Source organism: Cornus florida, unplaced genomic scaffold, assembly GCF_030987335.1.
Source record: "Cornus florida cultivar Cherokee Brave unplaced genomic scaffold, ASM3098733v1 CherokeeBrave_3.0.0_Hap2_Chr05, whole genome shotgun sequence".
In the NCBI taxonomy this organism is placed as follows: Eukaryota; Viridiplantae; Streptophyta; class Magnoliopsida; order Cornales; family Cornaceae; genus Cornus; species Cornus florida.
In genome coordinates this window covers 26144922-26167142 of record NW_026775575.1, presented here as the reverse complement: position 1 = coordinate 26167142, position 22221 = coordinate 26144922, and the positions used below count along the sequence as shown (strand labels likewise).

Genomic DNA, 22221 nt, shown 5'->3' with positions numbered 1-22221 from the left:
TTATAGATTCTCAAAGTCCTCAACTTAAAATCTAAAACACGAAAACAACTAAAGTGGATCATGCCATCTAACGTCTATGTTCTAAATGAATTGATAGGATCGTTCCTAAGCTACATTTGAACATCAAAACACAAATCACAATATCGATGCAATTTAACTAACATTGGAACTTCCAATACAATGCATAAAGCATGATTTCTCAAAGTTAACATCTTGAAACTCAAAATGGGAAATCAATTAACAACAAGCTACGATATCATCTAGTTATGAAATTGAAATGAAAAGTGAAATCAAACAAGGTGGATACTTGGACATCACACCGGATTAGACCGGCACCATAGTAACTTTAGGGTTACTAGCCCTTGGGTAACCTCCCTATGTGCACATTAGACTATAGAGGGACAATCTCCCATACCAGAACCATATCCTAGCTGTAGTCAAACAATGACATCCCCAAGTTTCCAAAATCAACAAGTTATACAACAACGTATATATCAATATGTATATATAAGATAATCAACTATCTACTATGTACAATCGAATTTGGAAACACATACAATACATGCACTAAGTCCACAACTGCTATGGCATGACAGATGTCGAATCTTCAGTGTGCGATTCGTTACACGCTATGGCAATATATTTCAATATTGAAAACATAAACTCATGAATCTAATAGAAATCCAAAATCATGATTTAAACATATAACCAATGTCAAACACATGATTAAATCATTGCCGCTATAGAAATGAAAATTAATTAAATAAACTAATTAATTTCTTTAAGTTTCAAATCTCAATCAAATGACCCATAATTAACACAAGTTAAACAACATTGCATGGTCATTACATACATCCATTCAAAATCTTAATTAGGTCAATGGAACAATAAAGTAGAATTTAATTAAATCATGATAATTAAATCTTTAACTTGTAAAGTACCTTCAAATGGTCCCAAATTAATATATACGCTAGTAAACAAGTCCCAGTCATTTCAAATATCAAGTTTAAAACTCAATTAAGCCAATGGAACCCTGAAATCGATTTTAATTAATTCTTTTAATTAAAATATGTAGATTTTCATACTAATCCAAATGCTCCAAAATTAAAGTATGTTAAAGAGCATGCCAAGACTTAATTTAATAGCCTATCACAAGTTAATTCCATGCAAGGTACGACCATAATAATTAAACTTTCACAAGAGAAAATTATTAAATAAAAGATGCAATCTTTATTTAAATAATCCCAATTGAATATATGTTAACAAACATACCAAAACCTAATTTACTAGCATGCCACAATTTAATTTTAAGTTGAATATCATCATGAGAATTAAATCTTAAACATAGAAAATAATTAAATTAAATTCTAGATTTTGAACAAAAGTATGCATACAAGTTGTATAAACATCAATAGGATGCAAGACAACAAAAATAATAACCTATAACACCTCCTACCTTAATTTGAGATGAAAATCTCAAACGCCACCAAAATGAAACCGCTCCGAATCCGACGAAACTTATGGGTTTTGTCAGGGACAACACGGTGAACGATAAACTCCAAAGAGGACATACCAAAATCCTAACTTGACCTCAAACCCGATCTCAAAAAATGGCCAAAAATGGATTCTTATAAGGGGGAAAGATGCGCGTAATCAAGACAAACGTAAAACATAAAGGCACTATGACTTTCTAACAAAGGGAAGAAGCTCAAAAGAAGAGAGAGAATGTCGTAGCCCCTTGGCTGGCATGTAATCCAGCCAAAAGAGGGAGGAATAAGGTGGAAAAGTGATTTTTCACTTTAAGGCATTCTATTTATAGTAAAACCCTAAAAGTGCCCCGAAAGGGCCCCACCTGGTCCGAAAAAGTAGAATTCGTGCAAACACGCTCAAATGGCAAAACTTTATGAATGAAAAAGAACCAAAATAAGAAAAGATGAATAACAAAAAAAACAGCGTCAAAAACTGAGTCCCGAGCAGAGAGATATGCCCCGAACAAGTTTGGCGGCAACTAGAGCCAGAAACCCTGCAACTGGGGGAAAACGACCAGAAGAAAATTCTAAGAGTACACGACTTGACAAAAAGTGAAAATGAATCCCATACAAGGATCCAGGTTCAAAACGAGGCATTTTCGCAGTAACTTTCCTTAATTGCACAATGGCCCCTCCAAATAGTGAAAATGTACTAATGACCCATAATGAAAATTTCTTCCAAAAATATTTTCTTAAAAACCCCTGAAATAAAATATCTTCAAAATATATTTATGAAAAACACCCCAAGAAAAGAAAAAGATTATGAAAAACTATGCATCCATGCCTCTATGGACACCGGGAGCAATCAGAGTACTTTACTCCAAAAACAAAGATATGTATTTCGTGAAAACCACTTAGAATGAAGGTGCGTGAAGTCAAAAACCAACCCTGAGCACAGAAAGTGAGGTTATGCCAACAAAGTGACAAACGGGGAAAAGACAAAATAAGGAAAAGGACGAAAAATGAATAATGTCGAAAAAAGAAAAATGCGGAAATGACGCGGTCCTCAAAGGAAGTTGTCAATTCAAAGAAAAGAGTCTCGGAAATCATTCTAGAGGACCCAAGATGACACTAAGTGACGAGAAACTGAACTCAGAAAGGAAAAGATCAACGGAAAAAAAATATCCGTGAAAATCTGAGAAAAAGGAAAGGAAGGAAAATTACCGGGTCATTATACGATTGATCGAACACTTACTTCGATCGATCGAACCTGATGTGGCATAAAAATATCTTCTTGGCCTTATCCGGATTGTGGAGTTGGCATCGCCTTGATTTTGATCGATTGTAGCTTTCTTCGATTGATCGGGACTTCCTTCGATCGATCGAATTCTCTTCAGGTGCAATTTTTCTGACTTCTTCCGGGTCTTCTCCTTAGCTTCAAAACTGAGTTAAAAGGCTCATTTTAGCCTGTTTGAAATTTATTGACCTGAACTAGACAAAAACACAAATACGTACTAAAACATGAAAGTAAGATAGATGAATGGACTAAAATACCCTAACTTAGGTGCTAAAATGCGTCACATTTAAGCACTCATCACACTCCCACATTTAGATATTGCTAGTCCCTAGTAATGAACTACAAAGAAAAACAAGAAACCAACAACTATACAAGAATGAACTAGAAAGCAATAAAAAGATAACTCCACTTCGTAGGGAACATGATTGCATTTAGGACATGCAACAAGCCTTTTAAACTCCCAAGTTACTCCTAGTGGGCGAGTGAAGTCTCGTGAGGGTTTCTACCGACAAATATTGAGCTTTTTCTCACTAAAGAGGCACCAATATACAAAACAAGCATTAGGAGATAACTACCTCAAGTATGCAATTTTTTAACCCTTTCTAAGCAATATCCCAAAATCTCAATATCAAGCAAGCAAGTACGGTCCTCCACACATCAAGATAATGATCATGCAAATTGAAACAACTCTAGAATCCTTTTTAAGTGAACCGACATCAAATATGTTGCTATCTAAGCCAACTAAAGAAATGATCACATCCATCCTTAAACTAGCACATAAATTTAGTACCGATCATCAAGACAAAGAATGGACATTTTATTAAAGCTTTATTCAACTTGGTGTGGTAATTCTTTTCACTTGATATATATATATATATATATATATATATATATATATATATTACTATCCTAGAGGATCAAAGATGGAAGCATGGTGCAATGTGTTGATCTATTGAGCTTTCTAGTGATCCATGAGGTCGACTGTTAGGTCAATGACTCCCAAACCGGACGGCTTTTAGGCATTAGGTGTTTAAACACCTCTAAGGACTTACAAGCTCGAATCAACTAGGCTACAAATGAAAACATCCTTTAACTAATCATTTCCCACTTCTCACCTTTTTGGAGAAGTCCTCACCTTTTTTTTTTTTGGTTAATTATTAACCTAGAGTTTAGGCCTTCCACCTTTCGGCGCGAGAAATTCAGTGCTTGATGAAGCTAGAATCCCGGCTACTTAGTGAAAAGGGTTTGTTATCCACCTTTGTCAAGAATGAAAGCTTTTAATGCACTACTAGCTCAATTGGGATATAACCAAACTAATAATCAACAAAGCATGTACCCCATAAATTAAGGCTAGTGTGCGCCTGTGCTAGTGTAGAATCCTAGAGTGAATCTCAAAACAATCACAAGATCAAGATAATGTGGACCACAAATGCAAGCAATATATCAATCTTTCAAAAAAAATTACTCTTAAATGGCATCCACAAAGCTTACAAGGAGTATTGGACTCTTAAGTCAAGTAATTTTTAAATTCTAAGTATTATTGTCCTCAAAAGATCAAAATCATCGCTAAAATGGATCCCAAATCTCAATCATGCAATGAAGTCTCAAACTTAAGTAGAATGCAACAAAGTCACCTCCCCCAAAACTTAAACCGCACATTGTCCTCAATGTGCAATGAGAACAATGGAAAAGATGGAAAAAATATACTATAGTGGCAAAGACATGAAGCTTTGTAATGACCTAGTCATTTTCCTTCCTTTCCTTTTTCCTCAAATTCACGGATATTTTTTTTCCATTCATCTTTTCTTTTCTGAGTTCGGTTTTTTATTACTTAGTGTCATCTTGAGTGCTCGGGAATGGTTTCCGAGACTCTTTCTTTTGGATTGACAACTTCCTTTAAGGACCGAGTCATTTCCACATTCTTACTTTTTGGACACTATTCACTTTTCGACTTTTTCCCGTTTGTTACTTTGTTGGCACAACCTCACTTTTTGTGTTCAGATTTGACTCCGGCTTTGCATGCATCCATAATATTTGAATTCCATGATAATTGTATTTTTACTTTTATAGAAAATACATTCTAGTTGCTTACTTTTTCGTAAAGGGCATGGATGCATACATTTTTTGTAAATATTCTTGATTTTGGGGTTTTAGTGTAATTATGTAAAATAATTATTTTTCTTCTTAGGGACCTTTTTGCAATTTAATTTGGAAGATATTTTAGAAAAGGACCTTTTTGTAATTTTTGGAAAGTGTGACAAGTGTCACACTTTCATGGAGCCATTTGTTGGCAATGGGGTGGAGTGACTTAGATGCATAATCTCTTGACATTGGAAGGGTGGAGATTCACCCACTTGTTGGCACTTGTTGGTCTTGATGGTTGACAAGTGTAGGCTTGAGATTAAGCCTAGGAAGGAGCCTTAGATTTGTGACAAGTGTAGGATCACAATTAAGTCTTGCAATTGTGTGTGTCTGAAAGGTGGTGTAAGAGCACATAGTGAGTGGAGGAATACTAGATCCTCCACTAACCATTTTTCATTTCATCCTTTCATTTCACTTGTTCTTCAAAACCCTAACCTAGCCACCATTGATAGAAAGCTTGGTTTAGAGCTTCTTGTTTCATTTTGGCCTCCTTCCATTCACCTTAGACCATTAACCTTAAGGGACAAAATTTTTCTCTCACTCTCCTCTTCAAAACCCAAGACTTGTTATCCATTTTGTGCTTGGTTGCTTTGGATTATAGAGATTCAATTCTCTATTGAGGTAGGGGTGGTAGTATGTTTATATTTTGAGTGTTTTAAGTCCTTTGGGGTTTAATATATATTGTATACATGCTCTAATATGATCGCCTTGCATATTATAGGAAACCCTCACTTTTTGACTTAGGGTTTATTGAATTAAGCATGTATAATATGCGTACACCATGTGTAGAAAAACCATATGATTTAGTAGTGTGATAAATTCTAGTATTTTCACATGTGGTAGCAATATAGAGCTCTTGTAGAATTAGCAATGCCATATACAATTTCTTTTGACTTGAATTATTATGTTATAGCAATGATAATTCTACATCTTTGTTAAGGACTTACTATGATTATTGTATAAGCTTGTTGCTAAAATGTTAAAGATTAGTAGGTAGAGCTTATTGTTGAGGCATGTTTAAATTGATGAGCTAGTGATATTGTTTTATACATTGTATCATATTAAGAACTTGTCATTTATTATGTCATTCTAGACTTAGAACCCTAAGACATGGTTTGTGTGGTTTCAAAATACTTGTACATGGAAGGTGGTATATATGCCATAATATTTTTGTATAAGTTTTGAACTTGTTATATTTTGAATTCTCTTGGGACATTGTTACAAGTGACATGGCTAGAGTTTGGCTCTAGTACGGGAGGTATGAGTTCTCCCCATTTATAGTGTGCACTAGGGTGGTATTCCCAGCGGGTTAATGCCCGGAATAACCGTTTAGGTCTTGGCTTTATCCGAGATTTGATGTCCAAGTATTCCACTATTTGATTTCGTATTCATTTCCAAGTTGACAACCAATGTTTAATTGTGACTTATGATTTTGGTTATTGGCGATTTGATATTGTTAAGTACATTGATATTAATATTGTGTTATGATGGAATCATTGCATTAAGTTTAAGATGATCCGTTAGAACACCTTGAACATAGACGTTAAGTGGAATGCTCTCTTGTATTCGTCTATATTGATCTTACAATGATATTAAAACTTTAAGGTATATGCATATGCTTCTTCCTACGAGTAACTTGATTACTCACCCTAGTCGTGTAGGTAATTTTACAGGTAAGGAGACTGTGTGACAACCCTGGTTTTTAGGCCAACGTGTCTTGTGATGAACCGTAAGGATGATCCGATAACGGATCCGAATGCGGAAGCGAAAACAGAAAACAAGACTTTAAGAAGTCAAAGTGACCTTCCATGAGGTCATGGAACTCAATAAGAACTGATATGGAAGCAAAAGGTGAAAATATGACAAATAAGCCCCTAGGGGCAAAATAGTCATTTTTAAAAAATGTGGATTCGGGTGCCACCGAGCACACCGCTAGAAGGAGAAATGGCATGACGATGAAAAACAGACACTTAAAGCTTTAAGGGCAAACTAGTAATTATCCAGGAAGAACCGAGTGCAACCGAGTACACCGTTGGAAAGACAGCGAAAAATTGGTCAAGTTCAGAAAAAAGTTCACTTGAATCGGAGTTCGGATGAAGGAGAAAAGCCCAAAAGAAGAATTGACATCGCGGCGGCCCGACAGGGCCATGGCACACACGGCGCCCATGCGAGAGTGCACCGGCGCGCTTGCCGGCGCCCAAAGACATGGCTGGTGGCAGCCCTTGGCTGCTGCTATATTTTTTTTGATCTGCCCAGAACTGAGGCTTGAAACGAAGGTCAAGACGAGTTTTTCTGGAAAAACACAAAGAAGAAACTCCCCCTAAAATCGAGTTTTCTACCCAACTCCATGGACGGAATCGAAAAAAACTCACTGTGAAATCCCCAAAATGCCCCTAGATCAGAACTGAACAAGAGGGTCATAAAGCTGCTAAATGAAAACTGGAAGCTGAAACTTCATGAGGGATTTCCGGTACCAAGACGACATTTTCTGGAAAAACACAAAGAAGAAACCCCCCCTAAAATCATGTTTTCTATTCAATCATGTCAAAAGAAGAAAATAAAACTGATGTGAAAGGTCCATAATGCCCTAGATCAGAATATGCAAAAAAAAATGCGAAATGAATTCACAAGAGGCTCAAAACACAAACGATAAGGTTTTATCTGGAAACGACCATGCACATAACCATAACTTACCTATTTGGACGTGCTACAATGGCCCACGACTTAAAAATAGCACCGATACAAAATCCGACCCCCCAACAGGCAAAAAGGCAAAAATGGAACTTGGAATGAAAACTCGGAATCCAAAAATACAAAATGGGATTAAATGACCGTTTAGCCCTAGGCCACACTTCAAACAAGATTTATGAGACCCTATGAAAGAATGAGAATGGAATTCCCACACCCGATGCAATCATGGTGAAGCAATGACTTACGATTTTTCAAGATTTTCACAATATTTCATGAAGTTAAAAAGTACATAGAATACAATATAATGTTCATTAGCCTCCGGCCTCATCTCATACATATCAAATACATTAAAAGAAGTATACTTAAGTACACATTACATACATAGAATCAAATATACATATTTTGACATATAAGTCTACAAAATGACATTTCATGCTAACATTCGCATGAAATGGAAACTTGAAAGCTACACGACATCCAAGGAATGCTAGGCGTCACGAACCAAGTCTTCGTACCTAAAATATGCCCCAGTATCGTAGGGGTGAGTAACATAAAGCTACTCGTAGGAGATGAGCATGCATCGACCTAGCATTTTACAAATTTATCACCTTAAGGTGAAACATGTTAAAGGGGCTCATGCCACCTAACGTCTATGTCCAAGTGAGACTCGGGGAGCATCCTAAGCTACCTTAGAGTCTAAGCAACAAGAATCATGATATACATACATGTATGAAACGAATCATGATTGGGATAATCCAAAGAACACGACAAGAAGAATGCTTGAGCATAGATTAACATGAATTCCATTTTCAATACAATTAAACTAGATCTAGAGTAATCCATACAACATGACAAAAGAATATTTGAATACAAGTTAACAAGAATCACATTATCCATGCAATTCAACAACAAAAGAGCATGTTATACAATGTAACAAGGTTTAAGTTCTCAAAGCCATCAACTTAGAATCTAAAGCACAAAATAACAGTAGTGGTCATGCCACATAACGTCTATGTTATAAATGAATCAATAGGATCAATCCTAAGCTTTATTAGAACGTCAAAACACGATTTTCCATATCGATACAATTTAACCAACATTGGAACTTCCAATACAACACATAAAGCACAATTTCGCAAAGTTAACATCCTGTAACTTAAAATGGAACGACAAATAAGAAACAACAAGTTACAACATCATCTAGTTATCAACTTGAAAATGAAATACGAAATCAAACAAAGTGGATACTCGGACGTCACGCCGGATCAGACCGACAACATAGTTACTTTAGGGTTACTAGCCCTTGGGTAACCTCCCTATGAGCACACTAGACTATATATAGAGAGACTATCCCCCGTACTAGAACCACGTCCTCGCCATAGCCGAACAACGACATCCCCAAGTTTTCAAAATCAACAAGTTGTGCAACAACGCATATATCAACAGGAATATGCAAGATAATCAACTATCTACTAAGCACAACCAAATTTGGAAACCTATACAATGCATGCTCTAAATCCACAACTAATATGATATGATGAATGTCGAATCTTCAGTATACGATTCGTTACATGCTATGCATGAAAGATGTTAAACACGAAGTGTGCAAATCATTACACAAGGCAACAATGTATTCAATAAGGAAAATATATTCTCATGAATACAAACATAGCAACTATGTTATCCAATGTTCAAAACATAACCAAATGAATATACAACAAGTCTAAGTCCATGATTTGAATATAGAAACCACTTCTAAAACACAACTAGATCATGGAGCAAATTGATAGAATTTAAATAGATAAACACAATTAAATTCTCTAGATTTTCGATTCAATTTTAATTAACCTCAATTTAATACATGTTAAAGGGCATGGCAAGGTCATCACCTATATCCATTCTAAAACTCAATTAGGTTGTTAGAATAACAAAGTAGAACATTAATTAAATCATGCTAATTTAAATTCAAGGTTCTAAAACAACTTCAGATAGTCCCAAATTAATATATACTAGTAAACAAGTCATCGCCAATACAAATATCAAGTTAAAACCTTAATTAAGCTAATGGGACCACGAAATAGATTTTAATTAATTCTTTTAATTAAAATCTCTTGATTTTCAAATTGAACCAAATGCTCTCAAATTAACGTATGTTGGAAAACATGCCAAGGACTAATGTAATATCACATTACAAGTTTATTTCATTCGATTTACGACCATGCGAATTAAACTTTCACTAAAGTTAAATATAAAACAAAAGTTGCAATTCTCATGCAATAAATCCCAACTTAATACATGTGAACAACCATACTAAAACTTAATTTTCTAGCATGCCACAATACAATTCCATGTTGTATATCACCATGAGGATTAAATCTTAAATATGGAATTTAATTAAATAAAAGGTTTCAACACCTACCCGAATATTCTAAATCAAATATATGTGAACCTATATGGCATGTAAATCAAGAATATCAAGTCGGAATTCAAATAGAGTGAATAGTGCACTCGGGGCAAATTAATTAATTTAATTAATTAATAATTACTAATTTTCAAAACAATTCCAATTACTTTCAAATTCAACTATGTTGGAGAGCATGCTAAGGCCTAATTTAATATGCTAACACATATTGATTTCAAGCTAGTTAAGGCCATGTGAATTAATCTTTCACCTAAGATAAGTATTAAATAAAATCTTTAATACTTATTCAAATGTTCCAATTTTGATATACGACAATGAGCATATCAAGGGGCAATATAAAATCATGCTATATGTTTAAACCAAGTTATGAGCAACCGGAAAAATTAGATCCCGTACAAGAAAAATAAATAAAAAAATCTCTAGATTTTATATTTAATCATGCAAACAAGTAGTATAAGCATCACAAGCATGCTATATAACAAGAATTTTAACCTAGAACATCTCCTACCTCAATTTGAGATGAAAATTCCAAAGGCCCACCAAAATGGAATGGCTCCAAATCCGACAAAACTACTAGGTTTTGTCGGGGACAGCGCCGTGAACATAACCCCCATGAAAGCCCCATCAAAATCATAACTTGACCTCAAAACCAAACTCAAGAAATGGTCAAAACTGAATTCTAATAAGGGAGAAAGGTAGAGCACGGTGAGGGGAACAACAAACGTTAAGGTCGAAGACTTTCCATCAAGGAAAAGTGAACCAAAAGAGGAGAGGGAAGATGGCAGCACCCTTGGGCTGCCATAGGAGCTGCAGGTCGTGCATGAAGAGGGGAGAAGATGAAAAATGAAATATCTCACCCCCCTTTTACAGAATCTTCAAAAAGTGCCCCGAACGGGCCCCGTCGGGTCTGAAAATGTAAAATTTGAGCAGACGCACTCAAATGGCAAAACTTTGTGAATGAAAAAGATTCAAAATGATAAAATATGAACAACAGAAGAAATGGAGTCTAAAACCGAGTCCCGAGCAGAAAGTTATGCCCAAAACAAGTCTGGCGCAAACTGGGGCCAAAAACCCTGAAACTGGAAAACATCGACCAGGAGGAAATTCCAAGAGTACACAACTCGATGAAATGTGAAAATGAATCCCGTACAAGGATCCAGGCTCAAAACAAGATATTTTGCAATAACTTTCATTAATTGCACAATAGCCCTTCCAAAAAGTGAAAACTGCACTTATGGCCCAGAATAAAAATATCTTCCAAAAATACTTTCTTAAAAACTCCTGAAATAAAATATTTTCAAAAGATATTAATGAAAAGCACCCCATAAAAAGAAAATAATTTCAAAGAACTTTGCATCCATGCCCCTATGGACACCGGGAGTAACCAGAGTACTTTCTTACAAAAGTAAAAATACGTATTTCGTGGAAACCACTCAAGCTGGAGATACATGAAGTCAAAAACCAACTCCAAACACAAGAAGTGTGGTTATGCCAACAAAGTGTCAAACGGGGAAAAGACAAAATAGGGAAAAGGACAAAATAGGAAAAATGACGAAAAGTGAATAGTGTCGAAAAACGAAAAATGTGAAAATAACTCGGTCCTCAAAGGAAGTTGTCAATCCACGAAAAAGAGTCTCAGGAACCAATTCCGAGCACTCAAGATGACACTAAGCGACACGAAATAGAGCTCAGAAAAGAAAATAAAACGAAAAAATTTCATTCGTAAAATTTTAGGAAAAAGGAAAGGAAGGCAAATGACTGGGTCGTTACACTATGTTCTTGGATGCTCATCCTCCTTAGGGCTCATGAGTACTTTGAAGCATTTTTGTATATTGACATGCACATGTTTAGCATGCCTTCCTTTTGGATGTTATATTTTGTATACCATGGATGTATGGCATTTTAGAAGCTAAGATGGCTTCGTTGATGTGTAATGTATATCTTAGAACACTTGACGATGCCTATTTTGTATGTATAACATGAGGCCAAGTGCCATGTACATTTATATCACATGTATGCTAGTTTAATTCCATAGTTTGTTTTTATAAAATTATGAGAATTCGAAGTTTGATAGGTCATATTTTGTATATGACATATTATGTGGCCATGGGCTATTGGAACATGTGTATTTATTCATTTTACATATGCGTGCATGTTCACTTTGTCACACAACACCATTCTTGATGAAATGAACACTTAGAGTAACATTCATTTTCATTTTTTTGCTAAATCTAACCTTAAGGGCATTTTTGGTATTTCAATTGAAAATAAATGTTGGTCTTGACATGGTTGACCAGAAAACATGATTTTAGGGGGGGTTACTTCACAAATTTTTCCAAAAAAGGCCCAAAAAGACCTCAAAATCACATTTCAAACTCAAAAGATGTTTTGCTTGTGTGCAGGACAAGCGCTCGTCCATCCTTTTTTTAGCACTGCACCTCCAACTTCAAATCTTCTTATCTCATTTGTTTTAACTCCGAATTGGTCCGTTCTTGAGTCTAAATTGACCACGTTGAAATAAGCTTTCCAATGGTACCAATTACAGCTTTATATTCTACTTGTAGCTTAAGATATTCAAGTTTTAGTGAGGTAGTGTTAGGATTTTGTTCGAACCGGGATGGGGTTTCTCTTCCTTCGACTTCGAGACTTGATATCTTTACCGTCTGGACTCTGAATCAAGTGATTCTTGAGTCCATCCTTGTTAGTTTTTTGTTGTCTTTCCAATGGTATGCATAATGGCATCCATCTTAATTTTAAATGACCATTTTACCCTTGGTTCATTTCTTATTGGGTTTGACATTCTTGCTTCATTGCTTGACTCATTTAAGTTCCATGGCTTCATGGGGAGTCATTTTGGTGCCTTAGGGATGACGTACATCTCTAGAGGTCATTTTACACCTTTTGCTTTCGTATTTTGGATCCGTCAACGGGTCACCTTTCGGTCATCACTGACACACCAGGTTTATAAAACTTGGGCCGTCACAAGCTCGGTAATGATCCATTGGGGAAAAAAAGTGCACCCCCAAGCTTGGAATCAATAACCTACTTGAATAACCACACTAGCAAACTCACATAAAATATCAAATAGGATAAGAATAATCAAATAATGCATTCTAAGGCAATATAGCATAATATGAAAAAGAGATATGAGATCAAGCCCAATAGAAAGTATGGAAGTAGCATGACTACACATAAGGGCACAATGGTGAAAAGTTTTTATATTTTTGTTTTAATGAAAGCAAGTATAGACAAAATGCAAGAAAACAAAGAATAAAATGTATGAACAAAATACAAAAAGAAAAATAAAGAAGGTAAAATTCAATGAAAGAATATGTACAATGCAAAAAGTAAGAAATAATGCAAAAACAAAATAATGAAAAATAAAAATTGTTACTTTTTTTTTTTTTGATCGATAGAAATTTATTTCAATCGATTAAGCTGGGTTATGATCGATCGAAAACATGAACATTATTGCCTTGGGATCAAAAATTTCTGACGCAATTCCGATCGATCGACATTATTTTTAATCGATTAAGACCATTTTTGATCGATCGAAATAAGCGTCAATCGATTAAAAAAGTCTTCGATTAATCGAACTGGGCACTGTCTAGGCACAAAATGTTGAATTTGGAAAATTTATCAAAGGCCCCAAAATGCATGAATATGGTCTAAAAACCTTATTTTTGACAATGAAGTGTAATGGAACATATCTAGACGACGCAAGAAATTAAAAAAAAAAAAAGAAAAAAAAGAAAAAAAAAGAAATAGGGAAGAAATAAAGTTAAAAATTCTACGAATGCTAGTGTTTAACATCTCTAGTAAGACGTTCGGTCGACTCACTCGTCGAAAGTGTCAAAAACTGAATATGAAACATCCTTATTGACCCTCTTTTCCATTTTCTCATTCAATGCCTCACTTACAACAATGAAATCGTCCTCTAAAAGAATGACTTGAAAAGAAATGAAAGAGATGATTTCGTTCCTTTCATCCACGGTCTTGAAAACAAAATAAATCATGGTTGGCCTTGCCTCATTTTTGTACTCTTGAAGTGTATTCAAAGAATCATTTCCTTTGTGAATTCCCAAGTCAATGTCTTTCAAAGAATCATTTGGAATATTAAGAGACACCTTCTCGTCATCCTTTTTCTCTTCCTCAAAAATCACCATCTCCTCACCTTCCAAATTAGCTAAGGAGTCCATTATAGAGTTCACTTCTTTTGGGGAGCTTTCAAGGTCAAAACTACAATTTTTATACATTTTAAAAAGGCATGTCTCAAGAGGGTCTTTAGAGATATTAGAAGGAAGGCCCTCTTCAACAAGTTCCTCCTCCTCCTCTCCTACCTCTATATTGGTCACCGTCTCCTCACTCTCTAAAGTATTAATGGCAGGAATTAAATCATGATCAAAATAAGGGAAATCCTCATAAGTCATGTTGTGCTCTATTAGATTAGCCATTGGTGGACTCATCATCTCCTCAAATTGCTCACTTGCTACTTCTTCCTCACTCTCTTCATCCTCATTTATATAAATTGAAGTTCATGCCATTTGTTCATTTGCCTCTTCCTCATCATCTTGACGAGAAAGAGTACTTTCAATTTGCTCAACTTGAGCTTCTAACTTGGCTAAAGTTTGAGAATGAGAATTAATAAGTTGAGTTTGTGAAATATGCACATCAAGTAAAACTAACACTTTTTCTTGAAACTCGGGTGAATAAGGTGATGGAGGTGGTTCTTCATAAAATGGTGAGGAAGGGTAATAGTCATAAGAAGGATTAAAAGAGTGATCAAGTCTATAATAAGATGATGCATAAAATGAATTGGACTCAATTTCATAAGGATTAAAATATGATGGAGGGGCATAAGGTGAAGGGATATAATTTTTCCCCAAACTTGGATCAAACAATTCCTCCATTCACGATTAAAATCCAAATGCAAGAAAATATTGGCCTCCATATGGGCCGATGCTTGGACAAAGATAAAGCAATTTAATTAGCCTCAACAAGGGCTATGTCAAGCATAGAAAGAAGTGAAACAATTAAATTACGAGATTTTCAAGAAATGCTCACAAAGGTCCTTAAGCAACTTTAGATTCAATGTTAGCTTTAAGTTCCAATGAATGTTTTAAGATCCAATGTTTGCCTTCCTTGTAGTCAAGTACCTAATTGAACAAATAATATCAAGAATCAGAAAAGAATATACAAAGGAAAATAAAATAAAAATAGAAGCAATCAAATGAACACTATTGTATAGTCCAATTCCAACAAAACCGTTAATTCCCAGCAATGACGCCAAAATTTGGCAAGCCCCTTTCTAAGTGTTTAGAAAAATAACTTTGTAATGCAAGAGGTCGCTTCGCAAGGTCAAAATATGATTGTGGTTTAGGAAGCCTTTAAAAGTTAAATTTACACTTATAAAACCACTACTACAACTAATGAAGTATAGCGAGTAGGGATCATCCGTAGAGATTATAAGTGTTGGAATTTAATTTTGACTCTAATGTATCAATTGATTGCAATGAGAGATTGGTTGGTTGATTACTCTAGAAAACAATTAATTAAAATGCAAGTAAAATAAACTAAGTTGAGTTAGCGATTTAAGAGTTAAAAAGTGAGGTCTTGGGGTGCATTGGATTCGCCACCAAGCTCGTTCATCAAACCACTCACTTTTAACTAATATGGGGAAAACCTTCTTGTGAACAAAATGCGACTACCAATTGCAATATTATGCATGAACCATCAAATTAAATAATGAATTCCCTACCTAACCAACAATTAAACTAAGTGTAGAACAACCCATCAATCCTAAGCATGACCCATCAAACTAGTCACAATTGTAGCACACATCAATCTAGAGAATCATAGAATTTACAATAAAAAGCTATGGAATATCAAATCAAGTAAAGATTGTCTACTTACCTACAAGCATGAATTAAACTGTAGAATAACCCATTAAGCATAAGCATAATCCATCAAATTAATTGGCAAACTCATCTAGTAAAAACCATGCCTAGTCATCATTATATTCTCAATCAACCACACATAGACATGCAATTAATATAGAAAAATTAGTGTAGAGAACAATTCCTAAATAATAACATATAAGATAACATGTAATCATAGAGAATTAATAGAAAGGATTAATCCATAGAAATCAAAAGAGAATCCAAGACTCATTAAATTCACAAGGCTAAAACACTAATCACAAGATTTTATTCCCCAAAAAGTATGAAAGGGATAGAGCTTTATATTACAAACTTGGGGCTCATCCAAGCCCCAAGGAGAAGTCTAGTCAGTCATGCAAGAGGTGGGTGTGATCTTGGAACCCTCAAGGGCAATCCCCAAACATGGCTCCATCTTATTCCTCTTCTTCTTCGTTGAATTATTGAGAAAGAGAGTGTGTAGATTTTGAGATGTGTTCTTGGTGCCTCCACTCTTCTCTTTTCTTCTAACCCTAATCTCTAACTTCTCTAGAGAGAGAAACTAACTATTACAATGAAATAAAATTCAAGCTAAACATCTTTTACAAAATAGTTCAATTCCCTTTTCATACAAGCTCGTTGGAGTAGTGAACAAGTCAGAAATTAGACTTCTAATTGGTCCAATCTTGCATCCCATGTGGTAGGTGAAGTTCGAGCCAACGCGGGAATAAAATAGCTCTTTTCCAGCGTATTCTCGATCGATCGAACACTTACTTTGATCGATCAAAGCTGACGTGGCATGAAAATATCTTCTTGGCCTTATCCGGATTGCTGAGTTGGCACCGCCCTTGATCTCAATCGTTTGTAGCTTTCTTCGATCGATCAGGACTTCCTTCGATCGATCAAAGTCTCTTCAGGTGCAATTTTTCTAACTTCTTCCAGGTTTTCTCCTTAGCTCTAAAAATGAGTTAAAAGGCTCTTTTTAGCCTGTTTGAATCTTATTGACCTAAAATAGACAAAAACAAAAATAAGTACTAAACATGAAAGTAAGATAGATGAATGGACTAAAATACCCTACCCTAACTTAGGTGCTAAAATGCATCACATTTGAGCACTCATCAATAATTGCTAGGCCCAAGATTTCTTTGTTGGTTGTACCCAACAATGATAAACTTTACATCTTTATTAATTTTAAATCATCTTCATATTGTTTTATATTTGGATGGATTATTATTGATTTCAACCTTGAATGTTTTTTGTAATTGTGTTTAAGGATGGCCTTACATTTGTGCTTATTTGGATAAACTTGATATTTGATTTGATGGATTATCCTCATTATTGATGGATTATACCACAATGTTCAGTAGTTAGGTAGATAATTTATTATTAAGGTTGATAGTTCATAGTTAGTGAATGCATGTGTACTATTATTCTTTATTGATGATGTGTGCTTGTAGCCATGTCTTTATTTATGCAATGGAATATTCCAATGAATTGAAGTAATTTGTGTAGTTACATGAGCTTAGCGGTGAAATCCATACCTAAGTCTCTCTTTTTCGATTCCATTTTACTTGACTTTTGCATCTGTAGCTATTATTACACCTAGCTTAGTTTTAGGATTAATCAACTCAACCAAATCATTATTTTAACAATCAAATGCTCATTAATATTAAGTTTAATTCAAGCCTATAGTCCATGTGTTCAATCCTTACTCACTATACTTCCAAATTATAGTTGTGTAGTGGCCTTATAAATTTAAAATTGGTATTTTTCGATTGTTATATTGTACACATCTATATTCATTGATCGTAAGAGCGCATCAAGTTTTTGGTGCCGTTGCTGGGGACTTTGGTTTAATTGAATTGAATGTAAGATTGGTGTGTACTTGATTACTAGCTTTAGGATTCCATATATATTCTTTTCTCATTGTTCATTTGCATGTGCAATTAGCTAATTGGGCAAGGGAGAAGCATGGTTGGGACATTTCGTACATAAGTTTGGGACCTTTTGTGAGCGTATCTCTACCTTTTTACCTATTGTGCATTTTTTTTAAAACTTGGTTGTTGCATAGCCCTTGTTGAGACTATTTTTTATTTATTTTTATTGTTCAAGCATAGGTTCTTGTCGTGGCCATTTACATAAATCATTTTGAGGCGAAAAAAAAAAAAAAAAAATGGAGAAGAAAGAATTATGGTTGAAGTTTGATATCTTGGATTGGTTTCGGTATATTAAGAAAGGATAAATGGGTGTCATCACGATGGCCCTTCGCTTTAGCTTGAGCCGCTTAGTACATGCTTTAGATCACAAAACCTTTTTCTTCGGATTGCAGATAAGTGCATACTAAATATATATATCAATAGTCATTTTTCTATATAAAAATTAAATTGGTCCTCCAATTTTTTTGTAAAATTTATTTTGGGTACTAAATTATAATTATTAATAGTAATTTTTCTAGAAATTAAAGTTGGTTCTTCAAAAATTTTGTAAAACCCTATTTATAGTACTAAATTATAGTTATTAATGCTGATTTTTTTATAAAAATTAAAGCTTATCTCTCCCAAATTCTAAAAAAAATAAAAAAATCTATTTATGGTTTACCTTATGATTATTGAATATGGTTTGTGAATGAAATTACTTATAATCCCTCAAATTCGAATAAACATCTTGCTTCAAAAAATTCAAAATATAGTAAAAAAAAAAAAACCATTATTATATTTAGGTGATTTTTTATATAAAAATTAAATCTTGCCTTTTCCAAATTCTAAAACAAAATTCTATTTATGGTCTACCTTATGATTATTGAATGTGATTTGTGAATGAACTTTTTTTATTTTTTTTTGATAGATATGGTTTGTGAATGAAATTACTTATAACCCTTCAAATTTGAATAAACTTATAAATTCAAAATATAGTCAATAATAATAATAGTAATAATAATAATAACCATTATTATGATGATCCTTAAAAAAAAAAAAAAAATACGATTGACACTTGAAAACCTCATATGTTCTTAATTTGTTTTATTTTTCTTTTCATATTATCGTTAAAAATGAACTTAAAAAATTACAAGTATTTTATTTTATTTTTTAAATTTGATTTTATATGAATTAATTTAGCCCCCCAAATATTTTTCCCTGGCTCCTGATTAGTGACTAAATGTATCAATATCAAAAGTGAATATATAAACAGACTCACATGCAGTATTACCCTAGCAATTAAGTGTGACTGTGTGGTGAGGTTTATTTATTTATTTTTAATGAATGATAAAGAAAACACACAATTATGCTCACTATGGGTGCGAATCCCTCCTCTCTTTTTTTTTTTTTTAATGAAAAATATTAAAATACTCCAAAATACCATGCTTGTGTTCTCTCAGCCGTGGAATAATATTAAGTGATTAGTTGTTGCCTAAACAGAAAATAGGCTTCTTTGCAAAGTACCATATGACGCCATAAGGATGATATAATATGGATTTGCTCGCATGGTTCAACTAATTAATAACATTATTAACATGTGATTTTATTATATGTATAAAAAGAGAATATCTAAGCAGCATCTGTTAGATATTGTTGGTAGGTCCCTAAGGAATGTATTGTTCTTCTCCTTTCTAGCTGGTATGGAGGTTATATATAATTATATACTGTACTAGCTTTCGGCTATTCAATTAGCCGAAAGCTACAGACTGACAGACACCATATGGGTGGGCGCAAATCCTCTGTTGTGATTATCTTTGTAGTCTCTTTCTGTCCGCTGATTTGAGACCTTGGTTTGGTCGCGTATTTCTTTATAAAATAGCTCATCAGTCTGCGTTGGGTAATTACACCACCATTTATAAGTAATATCACACTTAAAAAGTAAAGGTTGTTGATAACCAAATACCTCATAATCCCCTTCAAAATCCTCTTTAAATTAACATGTGACTATTTTTTTTTGGATGTTCTATTTTTAATGATAAAATTTAACTTAAAAAATATATAAATAATATGTTGAATTGAGTTAGATTTATGTGTGACTATTGATTTTTCAGTACTATGTGAATATCTTTTTCTTTTTATTTTTTTATTTTTTTATTTTTTTTTATGGTGAAGGTGGTAAGTGTGACAATTAATATTATACTTTGTCAAATTTTTTCTTTTGATGTTGAAGGTGGTGAGTGTACGTAACAATTAATATTAAACTTTGCTAAATTTTTTTCAAACATATGTTAAATAATTTATACCCAAGTGTATGTTTTTTTAATATTGGAAGGAAAAAAAAAAGATGTGGCACTTTTCATTATTTTTGGAAACAAGTGTTTTGTTTGTTGCCTAAATTTAATCCAAGTGACTTGAAGTTTGGTTTAAATTCTTTAAATTAACATGTTAAAGTGTTTTTAAAATACTTTAATTTCAAATTATAACAAAAATGATATGTTGAATTGAGTTACGTTTGAATGTGACATTACTTAATTTGTATTATGTGCATACCTTATTTTGAGGGTGAAAATGGTCTATTTTGTTAATGTTGCTGTCAACAATCTTTACTTTTTAAGGGGTGATGTTACATTCTTACAAATGCTGATGTTACTTTTGGATTCCTAGATGTTACTTATAAATAGTAATGAAATGGTGATATAATTGTCAAAACAGTCTTAGTGTCTGTTAATTGAAGTAAAACGTGACCAAATATAGATCACTTAATACTCACTGCCGGAGACAACATGAGAATCACACTACAGAGGATTTGCACTTATTCTATTAGCTTTCGGCTTTCTTCAGTCCCAGTCTGAATTTGTTGCGAATGTTATCATGGGGGAGAAAAAAGCTACCCAATTGGAAAAGCACTAATATTCTCTCCAAAGGGAAAGTCGGTTGGTTATTCAAGTCTCAGTGGTGAGACATCGTATGTTTACTTAACCCTCCAAAAAAACCAAAAAACTTTTTATTTCAGGTCCTAATCAAACAATGATGAAACATGTTTTAGAATCTAAAAATTGCTCTTTCGGAACATTGTTACTTTCTCGTTTTTCGCTGTTCACTTTATGTTATGCAATGTAAACCACTACCCCTGGGGCTATATATAACCTCCATGGGACCTCTCATGTTCTTCAAAGCAAAGTCTTAGCTCATCCCAAGGCTCCTAGATCTCATATTCTTCCTCTAGATCTCTCCTCTGTTGACAAACTCTTACTTCATTATCTTATTGTTCTTGATCATTTGTAGAGATGGATACAGTGAAGAGCTTGGTTGGTGAATATCCTGTGGTCATCTTCGGCGATAGCTCATGTTGCATTTGCCACTCCATTAAGGAACTGATACGCGGTTTTGGGGCGAATCCTATCGTTTATGAGCTCGACCACCATCCAGATGGAGACGAAATCGAAAGGAAACTCGGAGGAAATCAATGTTTACCTGTTGTGTACATAGGGCAGAAGTTGGTCGGCGGTGCGAAACAGGTGACGAGCCTCCATGTCAGGGGCGAACTAGTCCAAGAGCTCATCCGCGGTGGAGCTATTTGGGTGTAGCTAGAATCATATATATAACTAAACAAAGCTCTAATACAATGTTATTGCGAGTATAAGAACCTAGTAATTAAAGGAGAATAGTAGCAGTATGAGAAGTAGTCACTCGGACTATAGTTTTACCAGTTGAGTTTGATGTAATATATATATATATATATTGTATAAGAGGTCACACTACTCACGTTTTGGCATTAATATGTAAGGCATTAATATGTATTTCCTTTTTATGTCTTATGGAGCATGAGTACGTATTAAAATAAAATGATAGTTGGTGCATGATGTTAGTATTAAGTTTATTTATTTATTTGTTATTTTATTTGCCACAAGGCCAAAGCCTAAAACCCAACTCCAGCCCACTACAAAATGGAAGCCATTGCTATCCCTGCAACAACCCCATACCAGAGGCAACGAGAAACAAAAAAATATAAAACATAGAATCAATCACTGAGAGTTTCAGTGAAGACAGTGCTCGAAAGAAACAAGGCACGGGCAACCGCCCTTGCACTACGATAGTCCCCGAATTTATCCTTATGCACTCATCAATTTGCTTGATCACCACAGCCGGAGTAAACAACTTCCTAGTAAAGGTGCGTGCTTTCCTTGTATATATAATAGATTCAAGCTGTGAGATATATTTTTGTAATTGGCATATTTCGGTAACAAAACAAGTCATAATCGAGTTGTAATTACAGTTACCATATCACACTTCACATCGATTGCGGAATTCAGTGGTTGAACAGGAAAGGAAGGTACTGATATTCATCGAACAGGAAAGAACACTACAT

General features: G+C 34.2%; 1 protein-coding gene across 1 annotated transcript; it reads left to right on the top strand.

The window, feature by feature from the left end:
- Positions 1 to 21014: 21014 nt before the first annotated feature.
- LOC132310087 (monothiol glutaredoxin-S1-like) lies at positions 21015 to 21705 on the top strand. Its single transcript, XM_059808320.1, has one exon. It carries the CDS (start codon positions 21140 to 21142, stop codon positions 21437 to 21439), a length of 300 nt encoding a protein of 99 aa, XP_059664303.1. The 5' UTR covers positions 21015 to 21139; the 3' UTR covers positions 21440 to 21705.
- Positions 21706 to 22221: the final 516 nt, after the last annotated feature.

Coding starts and splice junctions, on each gene's coding strand:
- LOC132310087 (XM_059808320.1), top strand. CDS start 21,140: ATGGATACAGTGAAGAGCTTGGTTGGTGAATATCCTGTGGTCATCTTC.